The sequence below is a fragment of the Zonotrichia albicollis genome, chromosome 4, assembly GCF_047830755.1.
Source record: "Zonotrichia albicollis isolate bZonAlb1 chromosome 4, bZonAlb1.hap1, whole genome shotgun sequence".
NCBI classification, from domain to species: Eukaryota; Metazoa; Chordata; class Aves; order Passeriformes; family Passerellidae; genus Zonotrichia; species Zonotrichia albicollis.
Genome location: NC_133822.1, coordinates 1,435,465 through 1,453,649, shown reverse-complemented (window position 1 = coordinate 1,453,649; position 18,185 = coordinate 1,435,465). Strand labels below are relative to the sequence as shown.

General features: G+C 45.7%; 1 protein-coding gene across 1 annotated transcript; it reads left to right on the top strand.

Annotated features, from left to right (window-relative positions):
* Positions 1 to 1,025: 1,025 nt before the first annotated feature.
* TMEM209 (transmembrane protein 209) lies at positions 1,026 to 16,526 on the top strand. The gene is made up of 15 exons (XM_074540343.1): positions 1,026 to 1,159; positions 2,669 to 2,808; positions 2,923 to 2,981; positions 3,604 to 3,735; positions 5,600 to 5,838; positions 5,930 to 6,134; positions 6,626 to 6,801; positions 6,982 to 7,053; positions 7,372 to 7,468; positions 9,661 to 9,786; positions 12,775 to 12,872; positions 13,759 to 13,873; positions 13,962 to 14,059; positions 14,402 to 14,475; positions 14,582 to 16,526. The coding sequence occupies exons 2-15, from the start codon at positions 2,672 to 2,674 to the stop codon at positions 14,634 to 14,636; spliced, it is 1,683 nt and encodes a 560-aa protein (XP_074396444.1). The 5' UTR covers positions 1,026 to 1,159; positions 2,669 to 2,671; the 3' UTR covers positions 14,637 to 16,526.
* Positions 16,527 to 18,185: the final 1,659 nt, after the last annotated feature.

Below are 18,185 nucleotides of genomic sequence, written 5' to 3'. Positions count from 1 at the left end.
GCTGGGCATGTGGGAATTTAAATTTATGGCACTTCAAGGATATTGCAGTAACCAGAAAATAGAGGAAATTAAGGCCTGAAAGCTTGGAGACTTATGTCTGAGAAAAAGATAACAAAATTACTAAATAATTTGTACGAGATCAGTATAAAAAGTGAGGAAATGAAGAGGGAACATTTATTACAACAGTAGTTAATGAAGAGGATTATGCAATTTAGAACCAATGAACATTAATTTGTTTGTTAAAATGCATAAACAATGTGAAAAATGCGTATTTTATGATTGGCTTTTCACAAATATTAAAATGAATGTTGTATGTGTTGTGTTAGAAAGTAATGCTGTATTAATTCTGTTGAGTAGTGTGTTAAATATAGTTTTAGGTTATAAAAATTGTTAAAATAGAAACTATGATATGTAGGATACTTTTTTTAAAGAAAGGACTTGCAGTGAGATAGCAGCCACAGGACACCTGAATCTTTCAGAAAAAAAGAATTTATTGCTCTCTTATCAGAAAAAATGAACTTCTTCCCACCTCGAAGGCCCTGTCAGGATTCAGAGGAAGAAGCTGACACTGCCCAGACAGAATCCTGTGTTAGAATGGAATTTATGCATCATGTATGAGGTGTATGAATATGCAACAGGTTATTGTTTTTAAGGGTTAATCGTCTGTTAACGTGGGTCCTTTTTCGGGCTTATTTTGCCCAGAAAAGGTACCCGGACCGTCTGTAACTCTTTGTTTCTATTGTCTCATATTGTCCTAATCCAAATTGTCCAAATTATTATTACTCTAATTGTATTAATATTTTTATAACAATTTTATTACTGTCAAACTTTTAACATTTTAAAAAACAAGTGGCTAGCGTTTTTCACAGTAACTAAACAATTTAGCGGTAAAGCCAAGTAAAAAACCCCAGAGCGAAACTGTGAAGGCTCCTCCGCCCCCCCCAACATGGCGGCCCCCTCACGCCCTTCCCGCCAAAACCCGCGCGCGAGCCCCCGCCCCCTTTGCTCCTCCCCCGGCGCGGCCGGTGACGCGGCGCGAGCGCCCGCGCAGGCGCACTGGGCGCGAGGCCGCGGCGGCGTGAGGGGAGCGAAGAGCCCGGCGGGAAAAGGGGAAAAAACTGCCCGGGCTGAGGGGAAAACGGGACCGATCTGCCGAGAGGTGAGGTGGGACATGGCGGGGGAACGGCCGAGCTTCGGGACGGGGACCGGGAGCTGTGGGGAGGGGAGCGGTGAGGTTTGGGGAGGGCGGTTGACAAGGGAGGTTCGGGGAGGGAGGACCGGAGAGGCGCGGAGAGGTTGGGGGAGGAGAGGGATTAGAGAGGTGTGAGGAGGAGGAGAGGGGAGGTTTGAGGAGGGGATCAGAAAGGTCTGCAGAGATGAGATGTGATGTGAGGAGGGCAATGCACAGATGAAATGTGAGGAGGGGGATCAGAGGGGTGTGGGGAGGAGGACATTGAGGTCTGCAGTGATGAAATGTGAGGAGGGGGGACAGTGAGGTTTGAGGAGGGGGATCAGAGGTTTTGGGGAGGAGGAGAGGGGAGGTTTGAGGAGGGGGACATTGAGGTCTGCAGAGATGAGATGTGAGGAGGGGTATCAGAGAGGTTTGAGGACAGCAATGCACAGATGAAATGTGAGGAGAGGGATCAGAGGGGTATGGGAAGGAGGACATTGAGGTCTGCAAAGATGAAATGTGAGGAGGGGGACCAGGGAAGTTTGGAAAGGGGGACAGTGAGGTTTGAGGAGGGGGATCAGAAGTTTTGGGGAGGAGGAGAGGGAAGGTTTGAGGAGGGGAACATTGAGGTCTGCACAGATGAAATGTGAAGAGGGGGATCAGAGAGGTTTGGAAAAGGGGACAGTGAGGTTTGAGGAGGGGGATCAGAGAGGTGTGGGAGGAGGACAAGGCACAGATGAAATGTGAGGAGGGGGATCAGAGGGGTTTGGGAGGAGGACAATGCACAGATGAAATGTGAGGAGGGGGATCAGAGGAGTTTGGGAGGAGGACAATGCACAGATGAAATGTGAGGAGGGGGATCAGAGAGGTTTGGGAGGAGGACAATGCACAGATGAAATGTGAGGAGGGGGATCAGAGGGGTGTGGGAGGAGGACAAGGCACAGATGAAATGTGAGGAGGGGGATCAGAGGGGTGTGGGGAGTGGGAGGAGCAGAGGTTGGGGGCGGGGAAAGAAGGGAAGTGTGAGAAGCGGCAGAGTTTAAATTTGGAGAGGGGATCAGAGAACTTTGAGGAGGAGGATCATCGAAGAGGTTTGTGCTAAGGGAGAGGAGAGCTTTGGGGTGGGGGAAAGGTGAGGTTTGAGGAGGGAAGAGGAGAAGTTTGGGGAAGGGGTTGAGGTCTGGGGGTGATGTGAGGGCTGCCTGCCTGGGACAGGGTTATTTCCTTCATGTAAGGTGTTACTGGGCATAGAGGAGGAAATAAAATCTGTGGGTTTCATATGACAGAAAATACTCTGTTACCTCCTGAAATAAGTGAGAATTTTCACTAAAAACATCAGTCTTGCCTGCAGGAGGCAGGAGCTTTCCCTCCTCCTTTTGAAGAACGTTATTATTCAAAAATGAGGCAGAAGATGGACACTGTTCCTCAGTCACCTGGCTGAAATCTTCCTGTTGATTAAAAATTGACAGATTTTGCCTTTTCCCTGTGTTCTCACAGACAATGACACCGAACAAGAGTCCAGACACGTCCCTCATCGACCTGGCTGTGAAGATGAGGAAACAGGCTGAGACCAGGAAGGTGGTGCTGGCCTGGGGACTCCTCAATATCTCTGTAGCAGGCATGATCTACACTGAAATGTGAGTTAACTGTTCCATCTGATCCAAACCAGCCAAGATTCCACCGTGTGCAGCCCTAAATGTCCCCCAGGATGGAATTCCTGCTAAATTCTCCCTTCTTGTTTTGCTTTTCAGGACTGGGAAGCTCCTGAGCACATACTACAACATCACCTGCTTTCCCCTCTGGTACATTGGTGAGTCGTTGCAGCATTTAAATCAAATTTCAGGATTGATTTTTACTCATTTTTTATTGCTGGGAGGTTGTTTTTAAGGTGTTTTTTTTTTTTCCTGTTTGAGTTTTAAACCAAAACTTTGTTTAGTTTTCTGTGATTTCTCTGCTGGAGTTCCATCTTTTTCAAGGGCAGATAAGGAGTGTTAACAGCTTTTTCTCTATGGGAAATGGGCAGGAAGGACTTTATTAATGTGTGAAATCTTTCTTAAGGCTTTAGAGAGCCTTAGATTTATTTTCCTGCTGTGTTGTGCTCTGGGTGTGGGTGGAATTTTACAACAATTCAAGCTGGTTTCAGAGGAGACTCTAAGCTCTGTCAAACAGGATGGAAAGAAGCAAGAATCATGAGATTTCTTTTTTTGGAAAGTAACAATCCCATTTTAAAAATTAAATTTTAAATGTGTAAATTAATTTCAACAGTGAGGAAAATGATCTCCAAAGGTTCTTGCCTAAGGAAGTGAAGAAATCTTGGCTACCTCCCCAAACTGGCAGCACCAACAATGACCTGTTTTAAACAGACACAGCCTGGTTTTGCCAATAATGTAATTTTTGCCCAAAAAATGACATAAATTTTGTGTTTCTTGCAGAATTTGCCCTGGCAGCCCTGTTCAGCCTCAACGCCCTGTTTGACTTCTGGAGGTACTTCACCTACACAGCAGCACCAGGCAGCTTGGTGACGAGTCCCAGCCAGCCCATCATGGGCTGGCTGCGCAGGGCAGGTGGGGAATCAACCCTCCTTTTGTTCTTTTCCACGCTTTCATTGTGCTTTCTGCAGCTCTGGGCTCTTTATTCTGAATTCTCTCCTCTGACAAGGGCTGTAAGCTGAGCTGGCTGTTTGGGGTTGTCCTGTGCAGGGCCAGCAGCTGGGCTCCGTGTTGTGGTTTGGTTTGTGCCATTTGAGGTGGAGCTATCACAGAATTTCTGGGTTGCAAGAGATCTTTAAGATCATGGAGTCCAACCCATGTTCCAACAGCTCAGCCAGATCATGGCACCCAGTGCCACATCCAGTCTTTGTTCAAACACACCGAGGGATGGTGACCCCACCACCTTCCTGGGTGGGTGATTCCAATATTTGAAAAATGGAAATTTTTCTGTGGTAAAACTTCCTCCTCAATTCCAGCTGTATCTCCCTTGAGACTGTGTCCTCTTGTTCTGTCTGTTGTTGCCCGCAAAAAACTAATTGTGTTTTAGATAATTGAGAGATTAATTAGCGTGGTACAGATGGGGGAGCTGATGGGATATTAGAGAATCCCCCAGCAGGGTGGGCTCACAGGTCTCAGTTTTATGGGGGTTCTGTAGGGCCAGCTTTGAACATCTCTAAGATTGCATTAATGACATTTTCAATGAAGAGGGGCGGTGCTTCAGATTGCATTAATGATATTTCTAATGAAGAAAGGTGGTTTGTGTGACTGCAGTGCTTCAGATTGCATTAATGATATTGTTAATGAAGAGGGGTGGTTTGGGCTTCAGATTGCATTAATGATATTGTTGATGAGGAAGGGCAGTTTGGGCTTCAGATTGCATTAATGATATTTTCAATGAAGAGGGTCGGTTTGGGTGACTGCAGTGCTTCAGATTGTATTAATGATATTGTTAATGAAGAAAGGTGGTGTGTGTGACTGCAGTGCTTCAGATTGTATTAATGATATTGTTAATGAAGAAAGGTGGTGTGTGTGACTGCAGTGCTTCAGATTGTATTAATGACATTGTTAATGAAGAGGGGCGGTGTGTGTGACTGCAGTGCTTCAGATTGTATTAATGACATTGTTAATGAAGAGGGGCGGTTTGGGCTTCAGATTACATTAATGATATTTTTAGTTAAGAAGGGCAGTTTGTGTGACTGCAGTGCTTCAGATTGCATTAATAATATTTTTAATGAAGAGGGGCGGTTTGGGCTTCAGATTGCATTAATGATATTTTTAATGAAAGGTGGTGTGTGTGACTGCAGTGCTTCAGATTGCATTGATGACATTATCAATGAAGAGGGGCGGTGCTTCAGATTGCATTAATGATATTTTTAGTTAAGAAGGGCAGTTTGTGTGACCGCGGTGCTTCAGATTGCATTGATGACATTGTCAATGAAGAGGGGCGGTGCTTCAGATTGCATTAATAATATTGTTAATGAAGAAAGGCGGTTTGTGTGACTGTGGTGCTTCAGATTGCATTAATGATATTTCTAATGAAGAAAGGTGGTGTGTGTGACTGCAGTGCTTCAGATTGCATTGATGACATTTTCAATGAAGAGGGGCAGTGCTTCAGATTGCATTAATGATATTTTCAATGAAGAGGGGCGGTTTGGGCTTCAGATTGCATTGATGACATTTTCAATGAAGAGGGGCGATGTGTGTGACAGCGGTGCTTCAGATTGCATTAATGATATTTTCAATGAAGAAAGGTGGTGTGTGTGACCGCGGTGCTTCATTGCATTAATGACATTTTCAATGAAGAAAGGTGGTTTGTGTGACCGCGGTGCTTCATTGCATTAATGATATTTTCAGTGAAGAAAGGTGGTTTTTCAGATTGCATTAATGATATTTTTAGTTAAGAAGGGCAGTTTGTGTGACCGCGGTGCTTGCCTTGCAGCCGTGCCGGTCCCCCCGCCGCGGGAGGCGGGCCCCAAGCGGGTGCTGTCGCTGCCGCCGTCGCCGCCGCTGCAGGGCCAGTGCGTGCTCAGCTACAGCCCCTCGCGCTCGCCCAGCGCCAGCCCCAAGTTCTCCCCCGGCTGCCTGAGCGGCTTCAGCCCCCAGCTGCAGCCCCTGCCCGGGGCCAGCCCCTCCCACAGCAGCCCGGGCACCTTCTCACCCGGCGGCAGCTACACCAAGGTGAGCCACAGCATCACCAGCGCCTCCCTGTGCCACAGCCGCAGCCTGGGGAATGAAAATGAACTCATTGTTCTTGTTGTTGTCTCCCGAGGTTTCCAGCTTCAGCCACTCTCCCAACGGATCTCCCTATTCCATGGGAGTGGGGCCTGTGGACAGCGCTGGGATCAGGTCTCACTACCGATTCTCGCCCATCCTGTACAACAATTCCACCTACAAAGATGACTGCATCACAGATGTCAAATCCCTGGACACCTTCCTGAGGAACGAGGAGGAGAAACAGCACCGAGTTCAGCTGGGTAAACTGGGGGGGATTGCTGGGAGAAGCTTGGCAGGGAAGAGGTGTTGGTTTTGTCCAGTGCTGGTTTTTGGGATGGGAGAAGCACCAGTGAAAAGGTTCCATTCATTTATGGATCCCCTGTGAGGCAGAGCCCCATTGTTCCCCTTGGGGCAGTTTTCCTCCAGTTATTCCTTGGAGCAGGATCTCAGCATGGGAATGCTGCTGGGTTATCTCTGGAGCAGCTGGAGGCTGTAATGGACTGAGATAAGATCACCCTTTGGATTTGGATTTTGTCCAAGTGGTTTCAGATAAGGGGTTTTCAGATAAATCCAGTGCATTTTTGTCCTGGGTCAATCAAGATAAGGGAGGGACAATCAAGATAAGGGTAAATGCAGGTTTCTGCAGAGCGACTGCAGTGCTTTCACTCACACTCACCTGTTGTCCCCTGCTGTGTCTCCAGCATCATTGGCAATAATTGAATTTAATTCCTTAATGAATTAACCTTTCCAGGGAGCTCAGATTCCAGCTCTCCCTCCAGCAGCCCAACGTTTTGGAACTACAGCCGTTCCATGGCAGACCACGCACAGATCCTGAGGAAGTTCCAGTATCAGCTGGCCTGCAGGTCCCAGGCTCCTTCTGCACACAAGGATGAAGCTGATCTCACCTCCAAACAGGCTGCAGAAGAGGTAAATTCCACAAAAATAAAAGAAACCAAGAGGGAGAAATGGGATTTTCAGGGTTTGGATTTGAGCTGGGTCAGTCCTGCAGCATTCAGCCAGCTCCTTCCTTTTGCAAGCAGCAGGAATTGTCACAGACCCTAAAACCCCTGAGAGGTTCTCCTGTGGATTTAATCAACTTTTCCATAGGTTTGGGCTCGGGTGACAATGAACCGGCAGCTCCTGGAGCACATGGATTCCTGGACAGCGAAATTCAGGAATGTAAGTGCCTCTCTGAGGGGTTCCAAGGGGGAAATGTCCTGTCCTGTCACACTCAAATCCCTCCCATTCATCTCCTGCTGTCCTGAGCCAAACAGCAGAGGAGCTGCATCAATCCCCTTTCCTCACTGTCCACTTCCCAACTCCTAAACATTGAATTTTCTGCCTTTTCAGAAGCTGTTAAGGGATCACTTAAATTGACAATTAAATTCAATTATTTCTCCCTTTGATTGGCTTCAGTGTTTCTGTGCCTCGTGGTGGTGGTGGGGATGTTGCAGGGTGGAAGCTGAGGGTTTATTGAACATTCCTTTTCCCTGGCAGTGGATCAATGACACCATCCTGGTGCCCCTGGTGGAAGAGATGGAATCTGTGAGCACTCAGCTGAGGAGGATGGGCTGTCCAGAGCTGCAGATTGGAGGTGGGATCAGTACCCTGGGAATGCATAAATTGGGGCTGGGGAATATTTTTGTTCCATTTCTGCTCTTTCTTGGTGCTGTCTTTGTTCCACCTCCTGCGTTTTGTTAAGCTGGGAAGGTTTTCTATAATACTTGTATAAATATCAGTGCTTGGACACTTGGGTACAATTCTTAAATTCCTCTTTTTTTCTCCCATAAATTTAATTTTACAGATCAAATGATCATTAATAATAATTATTAATAACCAAGCAGAAAGCATTTCAAAGACAGATGTGCTGTAAATTCTCAGTGTCTCCCAAAAGTCTCACTGTCTCCACTGCTGTGTGCTTTCCCAAGTTCTTCCGTCAATTCACCCATTTCCTGAAAGAACTGGGGTTTTTAAAATCTTATAAATTTTTTAAAATTCTGATGAACTGTGGTTCTCTTTTCCATGTCAGGTTAGGATTCTGTAGCAGCTGCTTCTGTTATTTTAAATTAACTGATTTGCTGTGCTGCCTTTGAATCAAGTGATTCTTTTGGGGTTGTTCTTGGAGTGTTTCCTCCAAAGCTGCTGTGGCAAAGTGCTTAACAAACTGTGGGTGCTGCTTTTGGTTTGGCTTTCTTTTCCCTGTCTTTTCCCTTTCTTTCTTTCCCCTTTCTTTCTTTCTTTCCCCTTTCTTTCTTTCTTTCCCCTTTCTTTCTTTCTTTCCCCTTTCTTTCTTTCTTTCCCCTTTCTTTCTTTCTTTCCCCTTTCTTTCTTCCTTTTCCCTTTCTTCCTTTTCCCTTTCTTCCTTTTCCCTTTCTTCCTTTTCCCTTTCTTCCTTTTCCCTTTCTTCCTTTTCCCTTTCTTCCTTTTCCCTTTCTTCCTTTTCCCTTTCTTCCTTTTCCCTTTCTTCCTTTTCCCTTTCTTCCTTTTCCCTTTCTTCCTTTTCCCTTTCTTCCTTTTCCCTTTCTTCCTTTTCCCTTTCTTCCTTTTCCCTTTCTTCCTTTTCCCTTTCTTCCTTTTCCCTTTCTTCCTTTTCCCTTTCTTCCTTTTCCCTTTCTTCCTTTTCCCTTTCTTCCTTTTCCCTTTCTTCCTTTTCCCTTTCTTCCTTTTCCCTTTCTTCCTTTTCCCTTTCTTCCTTTTCCCTTTCTTCCTTTTCCCTTTCTTCCTTTTCCCTTTCTTCCTTTTCCCTTTCTTCCTTTTCCCTTTCTTCCTTTTCCCTTTCTTCCTTTTCCCTTTCTTCCTTTTCCCTTTCTTCCTTTTCCCTTTCTTCCTTTTCCCTTTCTTCCTTTTCCCTTTCTTCCTTTTCCCTTTCTTCCTTTTCCCTTTCTTCCTTTTCCCTTTCTTCCTTTTCCCTTTCTTCCTTTTCCCTTTCTTCCTTTTCCCTTTCTTCCTTTTCCCTTTCTTCCTTTTCCCTTTCTTCCTTTTCCCTTTCTTCCTTTTCCCTTTCTTCCTTTTCCCTTTCTTCCTTTTCCCTTTCTTCCTTTTCCCTTTCTTCCTTTTCCCTTTCTTCCTTTTCCCTTTCTTCCTTTTCCCTTTCTTCCTTTTCCCTTTCTTCCTTTTCCCTTTCTTCCTTTTCCCTTTCTTCCTTTTCCCTTTCTTCCTTTTCCCTTTCTTCCTTTTCCCTTTCTTCCTTTTCCCTTTCTTCCTTTTCCCTTTCTTCCTTTTCCCTTTCTTCCTTTTCCCTTTCTTCCTTTTCCCTTTCTTCCTTTTCCCTTTCTTCCTTTTCCCTTTCTTCCTTTTCCCTTTCTTCCTTTTCCCTTTCTTCCTTTTCCCTTCCTTCCTTTTCCCTTCCTTCCTTTTCCCTTCCTTCCTTTTCCCTTCCTTCCTTTTCCCTTCCTTCCTTTTCCCTTTCTTCCTTTTCCCTTTCTTCCTTTTCCCTTCCTTCCTTTTCCCTTCCTTCCTTTTCCCTTCCTTCCTTTTCCCTTCCTTCCTTTTCCCTTTCTTCCTTTTCCCTTTCTTCCTTTTCCCTTTCTTCCTTTTCCCTTTCTTCCTTTTCCCTTCCTTCCTTTTCCCTTCCTTCCTTTTCCCTTCCTTCCTTTTCCCTTTGTTTCTCTCCTGCTGCTCTTTGAGCTCCTGTTGTTTCCTTGTAGCTGATGTGGAGGGCATTTGTGCTACTTTGTAGTGCCAGGGCCGTGTGTGGGGTGTGCCCAGGCTGGGCAGGAGCCGGCAGTGCCCCCTGAGGCTGACTCTGTCTGTCTGTGTGTCTGTCTGTCTGTGTGTCTGTCCCAGAGGCCAGCATCAGCAGCCTGAAGCAGGCAGCCCTGGTGAAGGCTCCGCTCATCCCCACCCTCAACGCTCTGGTGCAGTACCTGGACCTGACCCCAAACCAGGAGTACTTGGTGGAAAGGATCAGAGGTTGGTGCTGCTGTTCTGGGGGCCAAACATCCCCAAAAATCATCACTTCATTAGCCACAAACAAAAATCATCAATATCCACAAACAAAAATCATCACTTCAGTATCCACAAGCAAAAATCATCAATATCCACAAACAAAAATCATCAATATCCACAAACAAAAATCATCACTTCCGTATCCACAAACAAAAATCATCACTTCCATATCCACAAACAAAAATCATCAATATCCACAAACAAAAATCATCAATGTCCACAAACAAAAATCATCAATATCCACAAAAAAAATCATCAATATCCACAAACAAAAATCAATATCCACAAACAAAAATCATCTCTTCAGTATCCACAAACAAAAATCATCAATATCCACAAACAAAAATCATCACTTCCGTATCCACAAACAAAAATCATCACTTCCGTATCCACAAACAAAAATCATCAATATCCACAAACAAAAATCATCAATAGCCACAAACAAAAATCATCAATATCCACAAACAAAAATCATCACTTCAGTATCCACAAACAAAAATCATCAATAGCCACAAACAAAAATCATCAATATCCACAAACAAAAATCATCACTTCCGTATCCACAAACAAAAATCATCAATATCCACAAACAAAAATCATCAGTATCCACAAACAAAAACCATCAATATCCACAAACAAAAATCATCACTTCAGTATCCACAAACAAAAATCATCACATCAATATCCACAAACAAAAATCATCACTTCAATATCCACAAACAAAAATCATCAATATCCACAAACAATAATCATCACTTCAGTATCCACAAACAAAAATCATCAATATCCACAAACAATAATCATCACTTCAGTATCCACAAACAAAAATCATCAATATCCACAAACAAAAATCATCAATGTCCACAAACAAAAATCATCAATATCCACAAACCAAAATCATCAATATCCACAAACAAAAATCATCACTTCCATATCCACAAACAAAAATCATCACTTCAATATCCACAAACAAAAATCATCACTTCAATATCCACAAACAAAAATCATCAATATCCACAAACAAAAATCATCAGTATCCACAAACAAAAACCATCAATATCCACAAACAAAAATCATCACTTCCATATCCACAAACAAAAATCATCAATATCCACAAACAATAATCATCACTTCAGTATCCACAAACAAAAATCATCAATATCCACAAACCAAAATCATCAATATCCACAAACAAAAATCATCACTTCCATATCCACAAACAAAAATCATCAATACCCACAAACAAAAATCATCACTTCCATATCCACAAACAAAAATCATCAATAGCCACAAACAAAAATCATCACTTCAGTATCCACAAACAAAAATCATCAATGTCCACAAACAAAAATCATCAATGTCCACAAACAAAAATCATCACTGTCCACAAACAAAAATCATCAATATCCACAAACAAAAATCATCACTTCCGTATCCACAAACAAAAATCATCACTATCCACAAACAAAAATCATCAATATCCACAAACAAAAATCATCACTTCAGTATCCACAAACAAAAATCATCAATAGCCACAAACAAAAATCATCAATATCCACAAACAAAAATCATCAATATCCACAAACCAAAATCATCAATATCCACAAACAAAAATCATCACTTCCATATCCACAAACAAAAATCATCAATATCCACAAACAAAAATCATCAATATCCACAAACAAAAATCATCAGTATCCACAAACAAAAATCATCAATAGCCACAAACAAAAACCATCAATATCCACAAACTAAAATCATCACTTCAGTATCCACAAACAAAAATCATCACTTCAATATCCACAAACAAAAATCATCAATATCCACAAACTAAAATCATCAATAGCCACAAACAAAAATCATCACTTCCATAGCCACAAACAAAAATCATCACTATCCACAAACAAAAATCATCAATATCCACAAACAAAAACCATCAATAGCCACAAACAAAAATCATCACTTCCATATCCACAAACAAAAATAATCCTGTAGCTTCACCCCTTGGATCAATATCTTCCCTCCCAATTTGAATTGTTCCCATTTCCTACAGCAGAACCCCCTTTGTTTAGAGGCACTTCCAGCCCCAGGAAGGGAATAACTGCTGCAATTGCAGTGGAATAACTGTTGTTATCCCAGTGAAATCAAAACTGTAATTGCAGTAGAATAACTGTTGTTATCCCAGTGAAATGCAAACTGCTGTAATTGCTGTGGAATAACTGCTGTTATCCCAGTGAAATGCAAACTGCTGCAATTGCAGTGGAATAACTGTTGTTATCCCAGTGAAATCAAAACTGTAATTGCAGTAGAATAACTGTTGTTATCCCAGTGAAATGCAAACTGCTGCAATTGCAGTGGAATAACTGTTGTTATCCCAGTGAAATGCAAACTGCTGTCATTGCAGTGTAATAACTGCTGTTATCCCAGTGAAATCAAAACTGCTGCAATTGCACTGAGTAACTGTTGTTATCCCAGTGAAATGCAAATGTTTGTAATTGCAGTGCAGTAACTGTTGTTATCCCAGTGAAATGAAAACTTTTGTAATTGCAGTGGAATAACTGTTGTTATCCCAGTGAAATGCAAACTGCTGTAATTGCAGTGCAGTAACTGTTGTTATCCCAGTGAAATCAAAACTTTTGTAATTGCAGTGGAATAACTGTTGTTATCCCAGTGAAATGCAAACTGCTGCAATTGCAGTGGTGTAACTGTTGTTACCCCAGTGAAATGAAAACTTTTGTAATTGTTATCCCAGTGAAATGCAAACTGCTGTCATTGCAGTAGAATAACTGTTGTTATCCCAGTGAAATCAAAACTGCTGTTAATTGCAGTGGAATAACTGTTGTTATCCCAGTGAAATGCAAACTGCTGCAATTGCAGTGGAATAACTGTTGTTATCCCAGTGAAATGCAAACGTTTGTGATTCCAATGAAGTGCCAACCGCTGTGATTGCAGAGCTGTCCCAGGGAGGGTGCATGAGCTCGTTCCGCTGGAACGGGGGCGGGGATTTCAAGGGCCGCAAATGGGACACGGACCTTCCCACCGACTCCTCGGTGAGTTCCAGCCCCCCTGGGGCCCAGGGAATTCTGCATTTTGGGGGAGGGTGAGGAGGGAGCAGCCAGGAAGCCTTGGAGGAGCACGGGGAAATCAGGAAATGGGGCTTTGCTGCTGGATAATGAAAAGAGATTCCATTGCTGGAAGTGGAAAATCAACCTTGAGATAGGATTTGATTTTCTGATTGGAATGGTTAAATATTTGGAATTGTCCAGCTGTGGAGCAGCTCTGAGTGTCCTGATAAAAAGGAACAGCTCATAAGTGCAAATGAAGAAGTTTTGACATTAATTAAGGCTATTAGAGAAAAAAAAAGACAATTTCACATTTTTCTTAATCGTGGGTGATACAATGCTGTGAGCTCCAAGTGCATCTCACAAATTTTTTAAGATTTGTGGCTTTTTTTTTTTAGCAAATCCTCTTCTTCCTGTCAGACAGCTCCTGTTGGGTATAAGGAACACAGAGAGCACCAGATCACAGCTAATTAATTTGCTGCTGTTACCCACATAAAATATTGAGAACTCTCCAGAAAGGGTTGAGACAACCCTCAGGCTGCCCTTGGTTTTCTGGATGCTCATCCCAGGGCTCTATTTCACAATTCTGGCATTGCTGAGATTGTGGCCAGCCCAGGCTTTGCAGTGATTTCCATGAGGGAAAGGGGGAAGGTTCCTGGCTGGGTTTGGGGTGGGCAGAGCTGCTTTTTGAGCTCTGCTGTTCTCAGCCAGTGTGAAATTGGTGATTGAGGCCTGGAGCTGCTCCTCAGCCTGGGGCTAAGGCAGCACTGTAACCCTGGGTTAGCAAAGGCTGGGATTGACCCCTGGGGCCACAGGAGGAAGCTCTGCTGGGTTTTTGGGGTCCTTTCAGTGAGGTTTGGCTGTGTTTGCCCAGATCCTGATGCACGTGTTCTGCACCTACCTGGACTCCAGGCTCCCCCCTCACCCCAAGTATCCCGATGGCAAAACCTTCACTTCCCAGCACTTCATCCAGACTCCAGACAAACCAGGTATGGGCTGCCCTGCAGCTGCTCTGCTCCTCTGGGCTCACAGCAGCACCTCTAAATCTGTTTTTTTTTAAATTAATTTTGAATTCAGACACTTCAAACGAAAACGTGTTCTGCATCTACCAGAGCAGCATCAACCCTCCCCACTACGAGCTGATCTACGAGTGCCACGTCTACAGCCTGCCCAAGGTACAGGGCCTGGTCCTGCTGCTCTCAGGGGTCACTCCCAGGGCTGCTGTGGGCTCTTTTTAAATCCTGGACAATTTCTGTGCATTGGCACAGGGACTGGGCCAGCTTGGGCTTTGCCCAGCACCTGCTGCTTCCCCTGCTGCTGAATTCTGCCTGTGCTGGTTAGGAGACAGCATCTGCCTCTTATGAATTCTGTGCCAATTGATTGTAAAACCCCAAATCACACTCCCTGGTGTCACTGATGTCACCCCCTGAGGCCAATGCAAGTTCCAGCCTAGGAAAACTCTGAGATTTTGAATTGTTTTGATTTCTAAATCCTCGTGTCTCTGTCTGTGGCTCCAGGGCAGGAACAACATGTTCCACACCTTGCTGATGTTCCTGTACATCATAAAGACAAAGGAATCTGGGATGCTGGGGTAGGTATCCCATGGAACAAGATGGGTGATAATCAATGGTGCTAAAATCGAATTAATTGCAGCTTTTAATTAGAAATGGCTAATTGTGATCCCTGTGGCTTTGCAGGCGTGTCAATCTGGGATTGTCAGGAGTCAATGTGCTGTGGATCTTTGGGGAGTAGTGGGAGCAGCCCTGGAGGGATCAGCTGGGGCTGAATCGTGGATTTGCTGCCAAGCAGGACAAGTAAAGCTCAGCAATGTGGGCAGGAGGAAGTGCCTGAGATTCCCTGTGGATTTTGTCAGGGCATCACAAAGAGAATTTCACTGGGCAGGAGTTCTCCTTGCTGCTCCTCACCCCAGCCAGTCCTGCTTGAACTGAGCTTTGCTGATCTCAGACCAAACCAACCCAACCAAACCAACCCAACCCAAACCAAACCAAACCAACCCAAACCAAACCAACCCAAACCAACCCAACCCAACCCAAACCAGACCAACCCAAACCAGACCAACCCAAACCAAACCAACCCAACCCAACCCAAACCAGACCAACCCAAACCAGACCAACCCAAACCAGACCAACCCAAACCAAACCAAACCAACCCAACCCAAACCAACCCAACCCAAACCAACCCAAACCAAACCAACCCAACCCAACCCAAACCAGACCAACCCAAACCAACCCAACCCAAACCAGACCAACCCAAACCAAACCAACCCAACCCAAACCAGACCAACCCAAACCAGACCAACCCAAACCAGACCAACCCAAACCAAACCAAACCAACCCAAACCAAACCAACCCAACCCAAACCAAACCAACCCAAACCAAACCAACCCAACCCAAACCAACCCAACCCAAACCAAACCAGACCAACCCAACCCAAACCAACCCAAACCAACCCAAACCAAACCAACCCAACCCAACCCAACCCAAACCAAACCAAACCAAACCAGACCAAACCAACCCAAACCAAACCAACCCAAACCAACCCAACCCAAACCAACCCAACCCAAACCAAACCAACCCAAACCAAACCAAACCAACCCAAACCAAACCAACCCAGACCAACCCAAACCAAACCAAACCAGACCAACCCAAACCAACCCAAACCAACCCAAACCAACCCAAACCAACCCAACCCAACCCAAACCAACCCAAACCAACCCAACCCAACCCAAACCAACCCAAACCAAACCAACCCAAACCAAACCAACCCAGACCAAACCAACCCAACCCTCTGAAGGTGCAGCTGGAACAGCCCCCCCAAGGCTGTGCACAGCTCTGAGCACTTGGAGGGATAAAACAACTTGGACAACTTCAGCCTCCAAGAAATTCCCAGTCTGGAAAGTTCAGACTCAGTTTTGCTTCATTTTATTCTGCATGATAGCAAGCAATTAATTTTATCCCTGATTATTGGTGTGGTTGTGATTCCTGAGCCCTCAGGATGTTCCTGCCGCTGAAGAGGAAAGACAAAACCATGTTTGTCTTGCTGAGTTCAGCAAATAAGAATTTTACTTCTATTTTTAATTTTTGTTTTCATTGTTTTGTACAAAACCAGCGTGGCCTCCCCTCTCCAGGGGCCTTGAGAGCTCTTCACTGCCAGCAGCTCTCACCTGCTTTTGCTTTTGCATTTCATTTTCCTTCAGCTTTTTTCACTGATCACCACCGAATTTGGGAGCTTTGTGCACCTTGGTGGGACACCAGGCCCTACACTCCCACAGGTTTTTGGGAATCTCCCTTTTTTGGTGAAAGCTCTTGGATTTGCTTCAAAGAAAGGATCAATCAATATTTGTCAAATGTCTCCAGGGGGCAGGGGGAGGATTTGTTGTGAATTCTGGTCAAGGAGTATTTTAGAGGTGTCTGTAGGACCATGAACACGTGGAATCATTGTACTGTATTTTTACTGAGGGGAGGGAAGGAGGAATTTTTGGAACTTTGCTGTTTTCTGGTGTGAACTGAGTGGTTTTGGGGACTCTGTCTCTCCTCCCTGAGAGACCTGGGGTTTTTCCAAGAACTGGTAACAAAACGGCTCATTTGGTTCTTGTATTAAATGAGTTTGGTTTATCCAACACTTTTTGGGGTTTTTCTTGTGTTCAGCATGACCCCATCCATCCGTGTCCCACAGAGGAAAGCTCAGGAACCAGATTTAGCTGGGTTTCACCCCAAAACTCCCCTTCAAGGGCAGCAGAGCCCCATGAGCTCTGTGAGTGTCACATTCTAAAAACCTGAAATCCAAAAAGTGGGGATCCATCCCATAGAGCACCCTTGGGTGCCCTGGGCTCTGCAGCCTCAGGACCCTGCACGGTTTTGGGGTTCCCAGGATCCTGCACAGCCTCTTCCCACACAGCCCCCACGTGGATCCTTTTGCACCCCAAAGGATCAGAGCCCAGTCCCCCTGTACCCCAAAGCATCAGAGCCCAGTCCCCCTGTACCCCAAAGGATCAGAGCCCAGTCCCCCTGTACCCCAAAAGATCAGAGCCCAATGCCCCCTGTACCCCAAAGGATCAGAGCCCAATCTCCCCGTACCCCAAAGGATCAGAGCCCAATCCCTCTGCACCCCAAAGGATCAGAGCCCAATCCCCTGTACCCCAAAGGATCAGAGCCCAATCCCTCTGCACCCCAAAGGATCAGAGCCCAGTCCCCCTGCACCCCAAAGGATCAGAGCCCAGTCCCTCTGCACCCCAAAGGATCAGAGCCCGATCCCCCTGTACCCCAAAGGATCACAGAGCCCAATCCCCCTGCACCCCAAAGGATCAGAGCCCAGTCCCTCTGCACCCCAAAGGATCAGAGCCCAGTCCCTCTGTACCCCAAAGGATCACAGAGCCCAATCCCCCTGTACCCCAAAGGATCAGAGCTCAATCCCTCTGCACCCCAAAAGATCAGAGCCCAGTCCCCCTGTACCCCAATACTCTGCTTCACACCCCTCAGCCCCTGTGCACCCCAATGCATCACACACCACAACACATGACACTGCTCAGTCCTTCTGTACCCCAATACACTGTGCACCCCAATAGATCACACCCCTCAGTCCCTGTGCACCCCAATACACTGTGCACCCCAATAGATCACACCCCTCAGTCCCTGTGCACCCCAATACACTGTGCACCCCAATAGATCGCACATCCCAGTCTTTGTGCACCCCAATCTTTGTGCACTCTGCTCCCTGTACACCCCAATACATCACAAACCCCACTCTCTGTGCACCCCAATATATCCCACACCCCAGTCAGGCCCTGTGCCCCCCAATTCCCATCCACCCTGCTCCCTGTGCCCCCCAGCACATCACACACCCCAAAGCATTCTGCACCCCCAGTACAGACCCCAAATTCCTGTGTACCCCAGTGCTGGTGTCCCCTGACACCCTGTGCACCCCAAATTCATCGTGCACCCCATTCCTGCTCATGTTCTGCACCACAGCCCCTGCTCCCTGTGCACCCCCTCATTGTGCACCCCAACACTGCACAGCCCCTGCTCCCCCTGTACCCCAACACTGCACAGCCCCTGCTCCCCCTGTACCCCAACACTGCACAGCCCCTGCTCCCCCTGTACCTCAACACTGCACAGCCCCTGCTCCCCCTGTACCCCAACACTGCACACCCCCTCATTGTGTACCCCAACACTGCACAGCCCCTGCTCCCCCTGTACCCCCTCATTGTGCACCCCAACACTGCACACTCCCTGCTCCCCATGTACCCCAACACTGCACAGCCCCTCCTTGTGCACCCCAACA

Coding starts and splice junctions, on each gene's coding strand:
- TMEM209 (XM_074540343.1), top strand. CDS start 2,672: ATGACACCGAACAAGAGTCCAGACACGTCCCTCATCGACCTGGCTGTG. Junction 2,809..2,922: donor GGCATGATCTACACTGAAAT/GTGAGTTAACTG, acceptor TTTGCTTTTCAG/GACTGGGAAGCTCCTGAGCA. Junction 7,054..7,371: donor GGACAGCGAAATTCAGGAAT/GTAAGTGCCTCT, acceptor TTTCCCTGGCAG/TGGATCAATGACACCATCCT.